At 43.3% G+C, this 20,551-nt stretch overlaps 1 protein-coding gene across 2 annotated transcripts in view; it reads right to left on the bottom strand.

Annotated features, from left to right (window-relative positions):
• LOC122719480 (homeobox protein aristaless-like) overlaps positions 1 to 20,367 on the bottom strand; it is a 69,050-nt gene extending 48,683 nt beyond the window's left edge. Inside the window, exon 1 of one of the 2 annotated variants that reach the window (XM_043945314.1) lies at positions 18,855 to 20,367. In XM_043945314.1, the coding sequence (XP_043801249.1) occupies positions 18,855 to 19,005 (151 nt within the window). In that variant the 5' untranslated portion in view covers positions 19,006 to 20,367. The remainder of the gene's footprint in view (positions 1 to 18,854) is intronic. The other variant, XM_043945315.1, reaches the window with a different exon arrangement.
• Positions 20,368 to 20,551: the final 184 nt, after the last annotated feature.

Raw genomic sequence — 20,551 nt, 5'->3', positions numbered from 1 at the left:
CAGAGGAGAGCGGGATCAACGAAGGACGTTGTTGGCCGTTCCCCCCGTTTTTTCGTTTCTTCTTCATCCTCCTCCTCGAATATGGAAGAAAACTTTCGTATCCACGACGTTTCGCCGGGGAACAATCTCGTTCGTTTCGATTCTCGAGAACGAAAGCGGAAAGCGGCAAAGCGATTTATATGGGGTCCGCCGGTACCCGGGAAAGGTGTCTTATTATAGAGCAAGGGTGTAGGTACGACAGAGGTCAGGGGGAAAGGGGATAAATTTTTTTTTTTCTTCCAGGTTTATTGCCGGCCGTAGTCACAGTCGGCGCAAAAAACGGGCAGTTACCTAATGAGCGGCAATTGAGTGGCGACCAATTACAGGAGAGGCCGGTCCAGCGCATAAAATGCAACCGTCCAATGAGCACTGTTCACCATCTCTGCCCTTTCCTTCTCCTCTCCTTCTTTCTGCCCGCGCTCCTTTACCTTTTCCTTTTCCTCTCCTTCCACCTCTGCCATTCGTACACCGATCCTCCTCGTGAATCCTCGCCAGGGAGCGGCCACCAAGTCGCAATCGTCGACGATATGGAAAATCGAGCAGGAACGGAGAGCAGAAAGGGGAGGAAGGGAAGGAAGAGGGGGAGAGAGAGCGCGAAAGAGGGAAAAGGACGCATACACACACACACACACGCACGCACACACGTGTGTCGTCGTTTTCGTTTCGTTTCTCGCGCTCGGTTAACATTCGTGGCAGAGGGGTACCGGAAATTGGCGTACGTCACGAAATCGAAGGCTCGGTAGCCTCTAATATGCTCGGTCGAATCAACGAGGTGGTGGCTCGCCTCCGGCTACGGAAATAATGCACACGCCTCTCTCTCGGTTTCGTGAATTTCCCCCGCGTTCGATCACCGCGGTTGATAAAGTCAACGTTGGTTTATGGCTCGATGCTCGAATCGTTTTTCTGCACGAAAAACCCTTATCGACCGAGTTTCGTTATTGGATTATGATCGTTATTCCCGAGGCGAGGTATACCGATCAAGAATTTTTGCAACCGGCTCGACGAAGGCCGGTTTGCGTTTCATTAAAACGCGTCTCTTAAGAGGCTGTTCGACGAGAGGCGACGAAGCGATAAATCTTGTTCGATATTTAATCGATCTTGTCGAAAAGGCGGTAATCATGGTTAAAAAAAAGGAGAGGCGACGTGATGGATAATAGCATGAATTTTTGAACGAGATCATAGCGTATCATCATCAACGATAGTGCCTTTTGGTCACGAAACCGATCGAAAACGATTATTGTACGAGAAGCTACGGGCTTTCGTGGCTACGAGGGACAAAAGTGAAGACTAGTGACGTTGACACGCCACTCTATGTTCGTTAAATCGTTTCGTAAATATCTTTGGTACAGAATGCGAGAAAGAAAGCGTAACGCTCGCCAACTTTATTCTCTTTTTGTCTCTCGATCTTTTGGATCGAGCTACACTCACTTTGTAAGTATTAATTTCGACTTGTGTCGAAACTCTCGGATCCTTGTGTTATTACTCGTTCTATTCTATCTCGACGAGTCGAGTAAATCCTAGTAGAATTTTTAAAAGCTCGATGCGTCCCTGACCGAACGATTAACCGCATAACGACACAACACGCCACGGTTTCGCGCTTCCTCTTAGATAGCTTCTCTTTAGCCGCAACTATCGTTATTCCCACTTTTCATTTTTCTTTCTTTATATACCTCTTTGTCAGTTTAAAACGCGGAATTAAAAACGTAGGCGAAAAAGGTTTGTTTTCTTTCTTCGAGCAGACGCAACGAAGACAGCGCCAATGTTGGTCGATACGATAGACAATTCGATAGACTTTCTTAGAAAGTTGCGATCGGAATCAACGTTGCGGAATCATCCTCGTTGCTCGAGCGTTAATGGATTATTAATAAGAATTTATACCGCGTGTACGCCGATATACTCGAGAAAATGTACTATTTGCGTTCACGGCCGCGGCAACCATTAGAGGAAAGGTAATAATATTTAATTGCATTTTACGACATCCCCGGTTTGCTGTTAATTGTAATTGCCATCAAAGATGGCCGCGCGGTTAGCATACAGTGTTGCCACGATAAGCAGATCTTCGATACACTGTCACGCGAACCGGCGATATCTTATCCGTCCTTAGCTTTCCCCTATTTTTCTTAACTCCTTTTCATGGCAACGCGTTATATTCCGTTCTTCTCTCCCTTTCCTCCTTGCTTCCAGATTAGGGGAGAAAAATAATCTGGAAACATGGCGGGGCAACAATGTTACTGACCCCGTAAATGTCACCCGCCACGTTTCACGTCGCGCACGCAAATTCTCCACGGTGTACCGCGCAATGTCGCGCTAATCAAGTCGCCTTGCTATAAATTTGTTCCACGTCTCTGCGGTTTTACAGCCTGCGCTAATTCCGGTGACAAGCGTCAAGAGTTTTCGAGCATGCCCCCGATTCGTCGATTAAATCTGCGTTTATAATCGATAAATTTTACTCCCAACTCGACCACGGTACACTTCAAATTCTTTGTTTCACTCGATTTAAATTGCAAGAAATTATATTTCGAATTAATCGCTTAAACATGTTTAAAACGTCTCATCGAGACTTTCATCGTGACTCGCATAAATATTCCACGTAATTCCACGCGTAATGTAAATAATAACGTAGAATAGAATTGTGCTCATTTCGCGCACATCCTGTGAAAAGTTTCTATCTGAACTACTCGCACGGTAAATTACAACTGATAAGCAACAACGAGATGGTATCGCATAAGGGAAGTAAACATGCGCGATGCGCCATACGCGTGCCTATCCGTGTAAATAAACAGTGAAAGAATAAACTGTATAGAAAAATATACCAGAATGCTAACAATAATAAGTTACAAGAAAATAATCTTCGATGATCATTTAACCGTTAAAAGATATATCAAATATACGCCAAGTAGAAACAATTTATTATTAAAAAATTGTAAAGATTAACTCGATGATGCAAAGATTGTTTCCTTCGAAAGATAATTATCTCGTTGTAGCGCAAAGGAATCCTTTCTTGTTTTACATGAAAATTCTTTTCTTTTATCCACTTCGCAATTTGTTCCCTGATATACGTATATTTATAACTCGTTCCCCTCCTAATTAATAGGGGAAAAAAGATCATTTTTAAGAATTATCGCCGTTCCTTTCATCTCTCCGATCGATAAAAATACACATTCCTCTCGACGCACACACTTCCTCAATTAAACTCATTGTCGCGAGATGAACTTGAATTTTAATAATAAAGACATTACTATTTCAACTATTTCAACGGGTCAAAGATTTTTCCTCGCGATATAAAAGATTAACTCCTCGCGTTTAATGCTCACTTCTTATCTCAACGATTTACCCAGTCGACAAACTCTCGACATTTTCATTAAAACGACGCATCGCCCCCCTCCCCAACATTTCCGCGAAACGCGGTGGATGGATACGCCAGTGGACGGCTCGCGTGCATTCGTGCTTCCTCGAACTACGCCACTGTGATATATGCTAATTGCAATTACACCGCGTGTACGGTATCGGCCGACTGCTCGGCGTGCACGATGCACCGTCAGCTCCCTATTCTCGGTGCCCCGCGTGACGGACCGCGGAGTTCCGCCAACTTTCCGCTAACTTACTAAACTCAAATTTAACCGGATCTCATTTACCTCCACTTGTTCCACCGTACACCTTATACCCCGTCCAAGTCAGCCGGATTAACTCTGCCACGAATTGAATTATAACGCCGTCCCGAGACATTATATCTTCGCCTAGTCCCCACGATTTTTACCTCCTCCCTGTCTCGTGTTTTTCCACCCCCTTCCAAGTCACGAAGAGAAAAAGAAGACGTCGATTTGTGGCGGTGAGATCGCGGGAGGAAAGTGATTGTGGAAATCTTTGGAAGAGGAGAAAAGGTGGAAAGATAATGGAGTAATTGGAAAAATTGAAATGTTATCAGATAACGTTTCGTTTAAGATTCAACTAGATTCAACAAGAATATATTCTATTTTCTATTTATATCTTGGATTTGTTGGTTAATTGAAATAATAATTGAAATAAAAATAAAAAACGCAAGATGATTATCGATTACGTTTTATCTTGCGTTTTTTATTTCCTAGTCTTTAAAAAGAGATTAAGTTTTTTTACACGTTATGTAAATGCACACCGAGCATTTTGCGTTATGTAAAATAATATTACTTCAATGTATTATAATGATATTAAAATTATTAGAAATTATTTACTCGAAGTCTTTTAAGTCTCTATTTATATCATAGTGATAATATATCGCGTGACAAAAAAAAAAAGAATATGCGAAGAAAATCATACATCAAATATAAATAAAACGTATTAAAAACTCAATTACGCGTGACTCCGTGCACTTGTTATTATTCGAAATTTTATCTCTTCTAGTATAATTGCTATTTCAAAAAAAAAAAAAAAATTTATTCGAAAATCCTGTTCCAAGAAATAAGAATATTTATTTTAATTTTTAATTTATTTTTTCCAGCCTCGGCGACCAAGAAAGACGAGGAATTTCACGCTGCCGGACATCGTTCCGCGTTTTACACGATCGGATTAATTATAAAAGGGGTAATAATAAATTCATTTCGCGATCAAACTACTACTCGTCGAGATTTATAATAATGTTCCTAATCGTTGTTACCGGGCATGATTAAATTCGTTGGTTCGTTACCAGTCGTTAGAAAAGTTTATCGTGCAAAATGATCGACATTTTTGTACAAACGTTCGTGTCCCGAATGCATTAGAAAAAACATACAATGGGATCGTACCAAGCGGCATTATATTGACGTTAAATAAAACGAAACAAAGCACGCGACTCGATAGACGAGATAGACTCGTTTGCTTTGCCGATTATCATTTTATGAAATCGATTCTTCTCCTATCTTTGATTACATCCTATTTACTTAATTTCGTTTCGCAAAACAAATAAAATAAAAGTAAAAGAATAATCAGAAAATTTACAGAAGACAAGACTTTTATCATGATCGATAATTTTTCATTAACGAAGGAAAAGAAAAGATTCGCTCTGTCACGTCTACCTTCAAATTTTCTTTACCATTCGTCAACTCGTGCCAACGATGGAAAAATCTCAACAATAAAACGAGAAATATCGCGGCACGATCTTTCTTTTCTTATCGAGATAAAGAAATTAGGTAGGATAAAAGTGTCGGATCCGAGAGAGGGAATCGATCGAGACGAACGACAAAACTGAGAGAGATTTCGCGTCGACAACGATCAGTCGGCAGACAGTTAACGGAATGACAGGATTATCCGTATTCGCGGAGGCACGCTCACGATAGATAGATAATATCGGTAGGGGCACGCAACCGTAATAGATTTGCCACGATTTGGCACGGTTCATCGAATCTACCAGACTACGTTTCGTCGTTCACGGATTGACTGATCGGCCACGTTCACGATTTTTGTGCCGCTTTTTCAATCCCCAATCGAGAAGAAGGTGTAATTGAGTCGTCAAGTCGTTCTGTACGTGTGAGGGGCACGGTTTACACGTGGAGTCACGGTATACGATCGATCCATTTTTCATCGATTTTAGGCACCGCTGTCGCTCGTTTTATTACGTTTCTTCGCTGCTTACAGTTTAATTAACTCGTTCGTTCGAGGAAAAATAGATACGAAAATGTTTATATTATCCCTTTACCCCTTTAGGGGGTAGGGGGGACGTTGGCGTTGTATAATAAACTTAATCGAGAAAAAGAAGGACACGTTACGACATGACTTCAAAATCGTAAATACATTAGTATTTATGCAACGATTGGGAAAATACAGCTGTATCCGATAAAAATATCCGATGTTCGCATGTTCGAGGGAAAGGGGAACGAAAGGGGGCGGTTTGAGAACAGCTCGTTTCACCGTGCAATATCTGAATTATATTATACGCACTCGTAAAATTTGTAATACTTCCTAATTGCGCGTCGTTCCTTCTTGACCGCGCGTTTTCTAATTATTAGCCGGCGCGTATATATCGGCGTAATTATGCGACACTTTGATTTGCCCGAGCATTCATCGATTTACACGCGTTTATTATACGCGTCCCTCCCTCCCTTCGGATCGTCCCCGCCCATTCGGCCGAGCTACCACATTTTATCTACGCCTTTCGTTAATCGAAACGCCGAGCATTTCTTTCACGGGCCTTTTACTTTATCTACAGCTTCGAAGAAACACGTGTAACAGAAGATGCAGTTTGCTTTTACGATACAACTACGCTCCACGATTAACTCTTAACGCGCCCTTATTGATAACCAACAACCGTCGACAATTTGATGGAAAATACTATTTTCCAATTATTAGACCAAGCGTCTCTAATAATAATCATTTAGTCGAATTATCCGTCTTTCCGCTATAGCACTTAGCCACTAAGAGATTGAGTAGATTCCATCGCAAATAGATTCGACGAACCAGATTCCTTTGTAAGTGTTTTGAAAGAGAAACGATATTTTCGAACAGGCTTGAAGTTAAACGTTAAAGCGAAAAAAAATACTTCCAGTAAGTAGAATGAAATATATTCGTCGAACAGATTTGAAAGTTTGACGAGTAAAAATTCTTTTCGTAAAAATCAATTTTCCTTTTGCATTGAAATTTGATACAGTTCCTTTTTATTGAACTTGATTCCATCATTGATTATCGCTCTTCGTTTTATCCCAATTACGTTAATTTCATGAGAGAAAATTTTTCCTCGCCCGATTCGTAACAGATTCCTTTCATTCTCCTCTACCATCCGACTTATTCTTTCCTCCTTAGCGATAAGCACCGCCGAACGACCAGATCCAGTTATTCTCTTGCAAGGGACCACTTAAACACCCAAATGGACTCGATAATTTCATATTGATTTACCGTTCTTCCCTCCACCACGCCTATCTCTCTCCTCCTCCTCCTCCTCTCTCTCTTTTTAAATCGTACGAGTTTTTCGTGGTGTGCAAAAGACTAGCGAAACAGAATCTGACCCGAATACGAGAAAATTCGCGTCTCAACGTCAGGCAATGAGGATAATTATCGTGCCAATGATCGAGAAAAAGCATCGAGCAGCCGGCGTCCCGAGGTTGAATCGGGTCTGACGGTATGCGAACTCGTGACGCAAGAATTCTGGAATATCTATTCGATGCCCGATCGTTGCACGATGTAATTGCACGTAATTGATCGTCCGGCCGAATTCTCGTTCGTTAAATATCGATCGTCACGTAGCAGGGCAAAAACGGTTGCCTACGAATAAACAAACTTCTCTCATTTTTAGTTGGGCCAAATGATTTATCGATGTTTAAAGGCAATGGCCAATTAAACACATGTAAGTACGCGTCAATCTCGCGAGAAAGCTTGGGAAGGTAGATTTTTCGAAACGATGAATGATTAGTGGGAAATTCAAGTCGCCTCTTGATTTCGATGGGATAAACAATTTTACCGACGATTGTTCGCGTTTATAAATCCGTTTTACGAAGATTGGATTAATTAAATTATCTTTGCTTACGGAAACATTTCGCTGTTTGCAATTCTCTATTCTCTATTCTCTATTCCTTGTCCTATATATCCGCGTGTTTTTGCCCGGTTATTTTTCAATAATGCTACGCAACGCGACCCGATTCTCATAGAAATCTTTGATCTTAGACAACAAGTTGCACGCGAGCAAGTCGAAGGAAGTCGCAGCCGCACAGTGGAATCATAGTCAACTCGTTAACACGCGCTCGTCGTTCTCCCTTTGAAATCAAACGTAAAACGCTTTATAAAAAATATACGTTTGATTTTTTCTTTTTCGTTAAACGATGAAATACATTAGCATGAATCACTGGTTAAACGTTTCCACGAGGATTGGATGATAATTAAGCGTTTTATTGGAGGTAGATAAGAATTACTCGAGAGGGGGTTTAATCAACGCGGTGAATGTTCGCTGGTTCCTTATGCCTCGGCTAAATTCACGTAACTGTCGACAATTACTAATCATCCGTGCGACCAAGATCTGCAAGAAAATGCTGACAAATAGACTCGTAAAATCCATCCTTTTTTTTTTTTTTTTTTTTTTTTTTTTTTTACATCCACCGTGATTGGAATAATTATACACGCTTTTATGTTTGTACTCAACTTATGACCATCGATATTTCTTTCGTTTCTATCATAGTTATTTTGTTCCGTGAAAAATTTGCGAAGACAAGGTATTATTATTATTATTCTTCTAAAATAATTTCTTTCCTCGCGAAATTCACGATTGATCACCTCATCGTTCGTTGAAACTCGTCTTCTAAAAAAGATTCGTTCAACGTTCGTTTCTTTTTCCTGTAATTTTTGTTAATGGAAAAAAAAAAAACCTTTGGAATTTTTCCATTCCGATCGATTAGGTATAAAATTTCCTCCAGAATGAATGAAAAGTGAATTTGTACGTTCCTCCATAAAAGCATGTCTTGGAGGAAGAATGTACGAATTGGCCACGGGAGGAAGGGTTGCAAGTGGCTTTCGAGCCTTGGCTGCGTAGACTCTAGTCGCTCGCACACGCTCGGTTCACGTTCTCTCGTTGTTCACCGCTTCAGACCGAGGACTTTGATAACGATAATTAATGTTGCCCGGCGTTGATTAACCCACACGCGATACCCATGTGCCCTTCCGCCACTTCTCCCACTCGTTCCGTCTTCCTTTCCCCCGCAGTAACCACACCTTCGTTCCAATCCCCTTTCGCTCCTCGCTTCCTTCGTTTCTATCCATATATGTGATCGCGTCGGTGTTGTTTACGATTACGATCTACGAGGTCTCTTTTAAGAGAAATTATTATTATCTCCCGATCTTATCAAAATTGCGAAACGTGCACGTAGATCGTACGCTTTATCAGCGGAGGATCGATCGATATTAATATAGAAATTAGTTTTGGAAAAGATGGAGAGGACGAGGGAGAGCAACTTTCTCCGTTTCTCAATTTCTTCGCGGTCCATCGATGCGAAATTAATCATGCGAGCTAACAAGTAAGTTCTGAGAATCCATTAAGCGGCGTGGCCGGGGACCATGGCCATATTAACTGGCTTCCACGATATCGTCATTAGGAATCTTAATATACGGGCCAAACAACCAAGGTGATCCATGATTCTCGACAAGTGCGATTGTCCGCTAAAATGAATATAAATCAAACGTTCCGTCTTCGAGAGTGCCGTAATGGCCTCGCGACCGATTCGCCCAGGTAAACGACCCTTATTTGTTTTGCAACAACCACCAAAATGGCCGAACGCGAGGGGGACGGGTCGACCCGTGATGCCATTTCGTATCTCATAACCATACAAATCTGAGAAGAGGACGAATTCTGGTGGAAAAAAGCAATTCGGGTGGAGCAAAGTGGTCAAAGTTAGCCCGAGTGAATTCGAATCCAACACGAAGGCTTTATCTTTTCTGGTGAGTCTGGTCTAGACGACGACGACGACGACGACGACGACGACGACGATGGGCCGATAGAAAAATTCTCCGGGGAAATGCTCGCGTTCGGGTCGATTTACGAGCACCGCCAACTTTTAGTGGACCATCGCGTAAGTGGATCTTCGAAAGGTCTAATCGTAAGTGCCTCTTCATTGCTGGTGCGTGCACCCGTCCGCCAGATAGCGGAATACCTCGGTAGAAAAAAAAAAAAAAAAGAAAAAGAAAAAGAAGGTGAGGAAAGGAAGAAACGAGTGGCTACTCTTAACCGATCAAGATCGTGGCATCTAATGGCTTTGCCACGCCACGTGACCCTCGAACGCTTAATGCGGGTCAGCAGGTGATCGCTGCAGGTCGCTCGACAACAGAACCCATCGCGGTTTCCTACAAAAATTCCTCGACAAATTGCTCGAAAACGAACGTATATACACGTTATTAGCATCGTTCGTTCGATGCCAATATTGAAATGATTTATCGCGAGTTATGAAAATTCCTGGCGAAATTTGTATCGAAAACGAGTTTGCACGAGTTTGATGCGTAGACAGATTTGTCTATTGGTAATCGAGGTAAAAGGTATGCGCATTCGCGTATACTGGGGGAATGTTTCGTTGAAAAAAACAAGGCGACTGTAGAGCTGGTCGTGGTCGCGTTATCGAGGTGGAATAGCGGGACGGCTTCGTGGTGGGCCCGCTATCTTAACCGAATTTAGGGAAAACACTTTGCTCGGTGGCCACCGTCGCCAGGAATGCTTGTCCTGCCACCGAGAAGCGGTCGGTATTCCTGGCATCCTCCCTCGGGTCGAGGGCCGATGCGCTTCCAAATCGACGATCGTGTTAAACTCGTGTTTCCTAATGGATTCTCGGAATCGTCATTCGCTCCTCGAATCACTCAAAACGATTGGTCGGAAAGCAGTTTATTCCATTCGCGATTCGTTCGAGTTCTTCAGGAAGCGGTCGGAAAACCATGTCTCATCTGTGTGTTTCATCGATGCCTTCTAAATTATCCCGTTTTTCTTATTCCTTTCTACCCAACTTCTATCTCCAACAGATATATATTTCGTTTGCTCATTGCCAAATATCGATCGAGTCGACGAATTAACGAAAATAGAAATAGCAACGTCGATCTTATCATTGTAACCAATCAAATCTCGTTTTCTCGTTTCCGCGCGATATTCGATAATCGAATCGGTCCAAGATAATTCGATCGTGGAGGGGAAGAGATTCGGTCGACTCGTCTTCCACACGAATCGAGACGAGTAGGTAATTCGAAGCGAAGCAAAGTAGTCCCCCCTGAAATGAGAGTTCCTCGTGGAAGGACGACGGACGATGGCTTAGATGGCTCGTTCGTGGCGCGGAACTAATGACGAACACGGTGACGAACGACGACAAAGAACTGTTAGCGCGGCGGGGTTAGCACGAGGGGGGAGATTGGCAGCGCGACGAACAGGAGAACGGAGATCCGATAAAACGGCGCGTTTTGCTACGCTGCCTTTCGACCAGCTAACACCTGCGTAACCTCGACCACCATCACCTTAACCGCCTCTCTATTGTTCGCGATTAAAGGACAAATCGAATTGGATGCTCGTAGCGCGGGACGAAAAAAGAGAAAAAGAAAAAAAAAAAGAAAAAAAAAAAGAAAAAAAGAAAAAAAGCCGATCTCTCCCGGACTCGTCTCTATCAGTCGTCCCACTCCACTCGAGAGGCGCACAGATCGACGAAATTCGTTGATGGGGATCGCGACGGGTGGATAATGTTGAAGCGTTTCGTTTCATGCGCAATCAGATACCGGACGAATTAACCGACCACTCGGACAACATATGTCAGCAACGTTGTAACCAACTTATCGAGATCGCGGTAACGACCACTTACGTTCTTAAGACCATAAATTAGGATATTTCTTTTAGTTCAATTTATCTACGCGGTAAAGCGAGTCTAATGGGTCGGCGTAGTCATCGAAGAAGTCATCCGCTGTTGTATCGTGGTCGTTGTCGAAAGAGCGGAGAGAGAAGAATACCGGCGTGTCCCGTCAAGCACGACCATTAAAAAACTTTTTCCTCGGGAGAGAAAAATTTAGTCGTAGAGGGTGTCGAAAAAATGCAAACAGTGTCCGTCCAACCGGATGAGAGGAGATTGAATCGAAGGAAAGAAGCGATCAGACGCGCCACGAGTCCCGTCCAATTCTCGTCTCGCGAACACGGAAAAAGAAGAACAATCTCTTCGGTCTGGCGAAGCGTGTCCAACCTCGTTACAAAAAACTGCCCCCCAGAAAATCGATCGACACGCGCTTTCCGTGTTCCTTTAATTGACTCGGGAATATTAACGAGAATTCCACGAGATTCGAGATCTCTCTTTCGTGGTTAATCGACAATTTAAAGAAAGAAAGAAAGAAAGAAAAAAGACTTCGCAATTGTCACAAAGTGGCAACTTTTATCCTCGTGACACGTGATCCCTAATATCAAAGTAATAATGTCGTATTTCGGAAACGACACTTTCCGCCCTATCTCTGCAAAGAATCTCGAAAGTCTTGCCCGTATTTTTAGGACGTCCGTAATTACGAGGATAATTTTACCGGTCGTTAAGGCACGCACCTGCCGATAATCTAAACAATCTTGTCCTACGAGGAGATCTGATAAAGATATTGCCGTACCTCTCTCTCGCGGTATACGACTTCGTTGTGCCAACGTTGCGTTACTCGAACTTCAAGTATAGACGAGTACAATACCCGGTTGCAACGAGATATCAACGTGGTTCGATTAGAATGGTTAACCCTTTGCCGCTTCGCAGTCGTATTTCATTAAGACTGGACATTGTAATTTATCGTTCGATAATGCACGGCACCGAATTGCATCGAGTGGATATAGGAAGAAAAAAAAAAAAAAAATATTGAAATTTCAAACACGTGACTGGATTGTCGATTGTCACGTTGATAATTGTTCCGTGCTTGAGGCGTGCCTAGATGTATCTAAATATCGCGTAAATATGGCGTGATATCTAAATATTAGAGTTTAAACTGTGTTTCACGGAAGATGGATAAGAAATAGAATATTACCATATCGTAATTTTGCATGTTATGAAATATGGTGAAAGATATCAGCCGTTATCTTTCATCGTGGAACTCTTTTTCTTAATTAACGGACGGTTTTTTAATCGAATTTTTTTTTTCTTTTTTTTTTTTTTTTTTACTTCCGAGCGTGTCTCTGCTCATCGCGATTTTTGCCCTTTTATTCGCTACTTCCTTTGCTTCTTTTCTTCCTTGGATGTCGATGCAATCTCGACGAGCGAGGAACAAGTTAACGAGGTGAACGCTACGTTTGATATTTACTCGGGTCCCGCCTTGGGTCTCGTTTTATTGAGTCATATATCAAAACTCGGCGGTTGAAAATGTCAGAAGAGGGGGAGGGAAAGCGACGATATCGTATAACCCTTCCAATTCCCGGATCCGTTAAGTGAATATTACCGATATTTCGACAGTTGATAAAAAGAACAAGAAAGAATGGAAAGAAATCATTTTGCGAATTTTAAACAACCTCGAGACTCTCCTACGTGCCCCTCTGATGATTCTTGAATATAATTCCCTCTTCAATATATAATCCTTCCACTTGACATCGTCAAAGTGGAGGAGTTTGATTTCATCATTGGAAAAAAATTTTTCAATCGCGTAGAAAAATATGCATCGAACCCTGGCAGAGTATCCTTTCCGTCCCTATTTTCTATTTATAACGAACAACGTATTTAGATGGGCGGATAAAAAAATCCGTAATTATCGAGGCATCGAGTTAATGGGCCAATGGTCCAAAGATTAAATCGAATTCGTCCGATTCGTGATGATTATTCGAATTTTAATTGGGATTGGCCCGCGGACACACACTGGTTGAACGGCGCGGTGGATAGATTGAAACGTTCGAAAGGAGTACGGTTCCTCGGCTATGCGGTACAAGCGTGGGTTTCCTTCAGCCCGTGGCCCACATTCCAATAAATAACGAAACAAAGGAGCTGGAAATTTCACCCCTCCCATCTGCCGTTTCGGGCTGCCGCCATATTTACATCCGATAACGAGCCGCCGGCAGATATTTACATTTTTAATAGCATAAACCTACAGACCTGACGGCCCGTTCCAATAATATTTCCCTTCCACTCCGACCTTCCCTTCCTCCCTCGTCATCAACGACCCCACCGTGGACGCCATTTATTAGCCCTAATTGATCGAAAGGGGTACGTAAACCTTTCCTCCTCCCTCTCCCTTTCCCTTTTCCTTTCCTTTCTTCTTTTTTTCTTTTTCCTCGCTCCGCGCATATGGGGCTGTTTACGCGCTCCTTCGAGAGAGGACCTTTCTTTTCGAGAGTAAACGAGAGAGAGAGAGAGAGAGAGAGAGAGAGAGGGAGGGATAACGAACTAGGGAGGCTGAAATCGCACCCTCGTTCACCGCACGGCACATGACGCCGATATATTCCGGCAACGATTAGCAGCCCCGAGGAGTTAACAGGTGATCGTTAAAATAAAAACGAAGGAAAGTATAGTTTTCGAAACGAGGCTCGTTCGAAAGCCCCTTCATCTTCCTTCCTCTTTTTTTTTTTTTTCGAGGGAAAAGCGAGCAGAGAGGAGAGGATAAAGATATAGTGGAGAATTGTCTAATGGACTCGTCACGGTGGAAAAGTCGGTGGTAATTTACGATCGATGGGAGCTCGCCAAGGCTTTCGGTTCAAACTAGGAGGGATGAGATCGAGGGTGAAACGTGAAAAATAATGGGGGGACGGTGGTGAAACATTGTTGCGTCGAGTCTAATCCGAGTGGTGGGAGGGTTAATTGGATGGAGTGTTTGAGCTCGCAATTAGCGATTAGCAATTACTCGGTATCGAAATGGATGGAAACGGTGGGGAGGTGGAAGGGTGGCTCGGCCTGTCTCGAGCCGACGGAGCGATTAATGAGGCAATCGGCTAATAACGCGTCACGCAAGAATACGCGGTAACCGTTTCGGTTCGCGACGCGTTCTCGTTCGTTTTCGATATTGTTACCGTTATTAAGCCCGAACCTAGAAAACTGTGCTGCGGCGTTGCCTCCTCATCCTCACTCCCACGAGGATCGTGGCTCGTTAGACCGATTAGACCGCGTTTATTACACGAGCGGAACGGTTTCGCGGCCTCTTGAAACGGAGCCGCGCCAAAGATCGATGTTCCGCCATAGATAAGCTTTTCTCTCCTCTATATCTCCGTCCCTTCCAGTTCCTCCTTTCCTCTTTCTCTTTTTCTTCCCCCCCTCGTTCTATTTTACAATCGAGTATTAGCCGAGTAATGCGCTTTAATGGGCCCGCGTTCGGAGAATGGATGGACTCCGCGTCCATGTTCGCGCGCGCTCCAACTCGTTCGATTAACCCCTTCGCTCGTGAGTCCAGCATCCGCCAAGATATAGAACCCTCCTTCTCCACGAGGAATAAATGGCGTCGTTTCGCCGCTGAAGGGAATCGGTACGCGTTTCTATGACTGCACCACCACTTCCTTATCGCCTTCAAACGTGTTGTTTTGAACGAGAATTCATCCCTTTCTCTCTCTCTCTTTTTTTTTCCTTTCATCGGCCAGTTAACGAACGAATAAATATTCGAGAGAAATATATCGTCGACGATCGAAAACATTAACTAAACTACTAGGCCGAGATCTCTGAAAACCGAGGGGAGAAGAATTGGGCGCGAATCTCGAAGGAACGATGACGATGGTCCGGAGAGCGAAGCGACGAATTTCTCGGAAAACGATAGGTAACTGGGCCCAGGTGAAATATGCTCGAGGCCCAAACGAGGATAAAGCTTTGCTAATTGGTAGCGAGGACGAGTGTGGTGTGCGCCTACACTAGCATCGGTTCGCGAGTCGCGTAATTCCGGCTAATTTATTTGATTGCACCAGCATGCCCGACTCCGCTCGCCGTAATAAGACTTGCCCTCGCCCCTTTTACGCTCCTTCTCCTTCTCCTCCTCCTCCTCCTCCTCTTCCTCTTCATCTTTCTTCTCCCGCATCTCCTCTTCTACTTCTTCTTGTCCTTTTGTAGAATCCTCTCGTCCCCCCTACCAGTCTCTCCCCTCCTCTCTCCCCCCGAGAGGACGAAAAGAAAATTGGCGAGCTTGTCTCCGCCTTCTTTTTCGAATTCGAGTTTACCTCGTTCTCGTCGAAACTTCCAAACATCCTCTTTTTTCTTTCTCCTCTCGCGATCGAAGGAAGAAAACAATTTGAAGACTTGAAAAATGATTTTTTTTATTCGTCGAACGAATGATCGACGAATAGGGTTGGTTGGAGGCCTCGAATATATACATATATATACACTTTCTTCTTCTTAACAGCCCTTAACGAGCGAGCGAAGAGGTAGCGAGCGGCGTGTCCACGCGCGTTTTATACGCACGCGAGCAGTTGTGTGGCCCTTAGATACAGCGTAAGGAGTCTTAATAACAATGTCGTTTATAGTTAGTACATGGGCGGAGGTTAGTTAGCGTGGATCGCGGATGTTTCGCGGCGAGGGGAAAGAGAACGCTAATAAAACACAATTAGCGGCTCTACCGAGCCGACCAATCACCGGATCCCGCCACTCTCTATCCTGTACGCACGCGTAAAACTCCGGCTCCGGTTATTTATGGCTTCCTTGCCACGCATTATTGAGAGAAGGGTGTCCTTTTTTTTTTTTTTTCGCAATCAGCTCGCTCGTTGTTCGTTACCGGTTGTTACACCGCCCTTCTCGAACCTCGTTCGAAATATTTGACGATATTAAATGCCGTGCACGTTCGATCGCGACTATTATTTTATTTCGCGAATAGGGAAATGAGGATTGAAATACGTGCGGTCCGCCATTTCTTTTTGGAGGGTGGTTGAATTCGGATAGGGAGAAACGACGACCCTCCTGCCTCGAAGCCAATCGACCGCGAATCACCCCCTCGTTCGAACGGTCTCGTTGGGCTGACGATCCTCATTGGTCGCCATTTCCGGCCAACGGTGGAGGAACCGTTGTGCAGCGACCGATTAATCCCACCGTTTAAACCGTATTTCCGAAAATTATGGATAAATTTAGGGAGGAGAGGCAAGCGATCGCGTTACACAAAACGCGATCCATAAGGTAAACGATTCGTTTGACGAACGTTGAAAGTTTTCGAATAATTTCAAGACATTTTTTCGCATTAAGAATCAATTATTAATTAACTATTAGAAGAGTTGTTGTTGTTATTAATTATTTTTCTATATTTGTTTTTCCTTTTTTTCTAACAGATAAACTGTTAGAAAAAATAAAAAATACGTATCGATTGAAATGTAAAAAACGTGAAATCGATTTGGCTTAATAATATTTTCCATATTTTAAAAAAAAGATAATTAGCGCAATGATTTATACGAGTAAACGACGAGTAAATGAGTTTTGTAATTTTTAACCATAAAAATATATAGAAAGATAATTATATAGTATTTCTTTCCTAATTTTTTTATAAAATTTATCGATCGTTGTGGACTATTTATTCCATTTAAATTAACTATATAAAGGAGCTGTTAACGATCGAACGATAATAGGTCGCAAATTTGTCGGTGAAAATCGAATTACAATGTTTCAAATTTTAGTTGAAAAAAAATTATTACACATTGCATATTTTTATCCAAGCGTAAACCGTTTCAGGGTTTATGTTGTATTACGAACTGTTTACCAAAGCTCATTGATCGACAAGGACAAGCGATAGAGGCGATCGCTAAAGCGCGCGAGGGCAACACCGTCTCGATGACGACCCCGCGTTCGTAATTTGTTAATCGGCGCGCTATCTTGTTAATTACCCGATAACGAAGCGATACGGTATGCCCGTAGAATGAGATTCCGTTATCGCTTGAGCTCGTTTCGCTTTATCGCCAACGGTTAAATGGTAATTTGCTATTTATTTTGCGAGAGAGGAAAGTCGAGTAACGCGAGTTATCGCGGTCGCCGGCTATTTTGCATATCGACCAGCCTAGGAACTCGCCTCGGCTAGGAGTCGCGTCGAACGCGTTTCCGCGCCACGTTTCGAAATCTCGAGCGATGAATTTCCACGAAGAGAGAGATTCGATCTCTTGTCACGCGCGATGTCCCCTTTAACAAATCAAACGTACGTGATAGACGAATTTTTGATTTTCTTGTTTACATCTCGAATTGTTTTCTAGAATTATTACACGAAACATTGACGAGTTCTTTGTTGTTGTTTGCATATCTGGTAAATAAATTGCTCATTTTCTTTTTTGTTCAAAATTATTAACAATTACGTTGATTATCTTTCTTACTTAACTTTATCAAACTATATCATTAAAAAAATGATTATTTCTATATCCGATAATTAAAATATAATAAGTTTTTAAATTGTCACTAGTGCAGCAAATGAGCAATATGCCTGCACCCATTATGCAAATTATAGGTCTTCAGGGTTGCTATATTTAAAACGTTAAATATGTTTAGACGTTAGATTCATATCGGTAGAATTCGTAATTGTGATTATATATATATATATATATATATACATACACACCCAGAAAAACCGAACACTCGTTAAGCTCCATTGCTAAATGTAAATGTTTCTTTCGAGTAGATAGAGATATTCTTCGGCCAATTTTCCAAATTGACGCGATATATTGAGCTACAATTTATTTATATCGAAAAATAATAAAATTATACGAATAAATCCAAAGAATGATGCGGGAACGATAAAAGCGGGAATCTAAACGTGGCGTCGAAATCTCCGCAACCCTCCGATCCATCCGAGAAACCCACGACCGATCCGTCCGATCAATCCGTGGTTGGAGCAAAGAAAGCCAGCTCGTTTCGTGTAACGTTTAATTGGAGCGGTCGGAAACGAGTATTAATTTACCTTCGATACGTGTCGGCAATAACGACATTGATACACTTTTTGCCGGGCCCCAGGGGGGCAGGGAACTAATTTCAACTTAATCGTCGTCTTATCGCAATTTACCGAGTATAAGTGAGCCTTAATTGACTCGATTGCTCTACAAGGACTGGTTGTTCCCGGCGAAGCAGCGGGCACAAAAGGCGCTCGCCCGCAAAAAAGTTCTCTTCAACGAGCATTTCTTGGTCGTGGAATGTCGAACGGCTCCGCGGTTCCTAGAACGTTCGTCTCATCGATCGTCCCGATCTCTTTCCGATCATTGGGAGGAAAAATGGCCTCCAAGGGATCGATGACGACGCCCTGGAATTCTGACACCGGAGAGGCAGACGCTTCGATCGAATCGGGAGGGGGGGGGATATCGGGGGCATTCGTACTCGAGTTGCTAATCCCTTTTGAATGAGTCGTGTTTACACGAATTATCGTATTCTATATCGTATACGAGAATGAGAGAATTACATATAACATAAACGATCGTGTATATGCCTCGTCAACAAGCCTTTCGTAGGACGGGAGGGAGGGGGAAAGAAAAAAAGATCGTTGCGTGAACAACTCACTTTGTATCTTCTCGTTGTCTTCGACCTCGGAAAGATCCGTGTCCCCTACATCGACCAAACTCCGGATACTGAAGACGCTTTTCGCGACGCGGGTCTTCTGAAGGTCTGCCACACCCTCCGTTATTCTTCTCGGCGTCGTACTGAGATCCATCGTTGCCCGCCGCGAGTGTTTTCACTGGTCGAATCGTGGCGAAGGGAAGAACAGAGGCATGTACGGATCGACGTCCCTTTCACAACGTACGACGATATTTCACCGTTCTTTCGTCGGTCCGCATCGTAAACACCGCGTAATATAATCGGTAATCTTTAACGATTCGTATCGGTACTTCGTGATCCGATCTTTTATTATTATCGCCGAGTGTAAAAATAATATCGCTCTACTCTTCACTTTCCGTGTTTCGATAACTTCTCGTGCTCGAGGAGAACTCTAGAGATTGTTCGTAGAGAAAGACGAGATTCGTAGAGAGACATTTGTCGTTCTTCAAGACACAGTTGAAAAGCTCGTGACGAACGTTCAGAGGAGGTTCGACGATTCGTTTGCAACGGTCGATGGTCGTCGACTTCGATGAATTGGTTTCGCGTATACGAACGCAAACTTGAAATGTGGTCGCCACGGGCGATACGAATCGACCATGTGCTCTTCTTATCGCGTTTTCAATCGAATATCAAATTCTTATCGATCTCCTTCGATCGAGTACACGGGAAATTTGATATTTATCCTACATTTAAGCGTAAATCAATCAGTTCGATTCAATTAGATTTTGCGACTCGACGAATTTACACATTCCGATTTCGATCCTCGCAAATCTGTTGCTCGATCTCGAAAATTCTACTATCCTTGGAAATTCGGTTGAATCCATATCCTCTTGAGAATCCCGCGAAACGTGGAATAAGAATGGAAAACGCTCGGCGCGATTGTTAACAGCGGCGCGTAACATTGCGCACTAATAGAATCGGTGTATCGTACTGCCAGTATATTGTTCCTTCGTACACGATGTTTGTATACGTACTGTAGCGCGTTACCTAATATCAATGGAGCTCGGGGATCGAGTCGTGTTTGTCGCTCGACCTTTCCTTCTGTTGTGATTATCGCTCGAAGATACGAAGAATTTCACGGGAGGCGAATTTATCTCGATCCATCCGATTCCACGATTGAATCGGATCAATACCTCGATCAACGATCATCGCTTTCTTCTCCCTTTCTTTCTCCCTTCCTCTATCCGTCGATTATACTTCTCGTCGTCATCAAACTCTCCAAATATCTATCACATTCCTTTCCTTTCCTTTTCTTTTCCTTCATTTCCACATTTCAACAGAGAGAACAAGAATTGCGCGACGACACGACGAAAGATCACCAAAAGTCGATGGCCGACGGAATCACGGTTCGTCTCGAATCGAATCGGTTCGGAAAAAAGTGAGAATATCGCCCGACTTGACAGTTGTCGACGAAGGGTCGAAGGAACAGGTGAGAATGACGAAGCCGCGGATTCCACGGAACCACGCGACGAACGGATACGAGAAGCGGCAGCAAGCACACGCGTATCGCGAACTCCTGTTCGGCAATGTTCGCGTCCGAGTTCCCTCCACCTCGAGGAGGGTCGATCGTGTCCCAAGGTGGTACCACCTGGTAGAGGGGAAGGTGGAACACCGAGACCGCCCTCCTCGAACAAAATGGAGGTTTTCTCGAGGTTTCAACT

This window comes from Apis laboriosa, unplaced genomic scaffold, assembly GCF_014066325.1.
Source record: "Apis laboriosa isolate Shangri-la unplaced genomic scaffold, ASM1406632v1 scaffold79_cov154, whole genome shotgun sequence".
Classification (NCBI taxonomy): domain Eukaryota; kingdom Metazoa; phylum Arthropoda; class Insecta; order Hymenoptera; family Apidae; genus Apis; species Apis laboriosa.
This window is presented reverse-complemented; position numbering and strand designations above follow the sequence as displayed.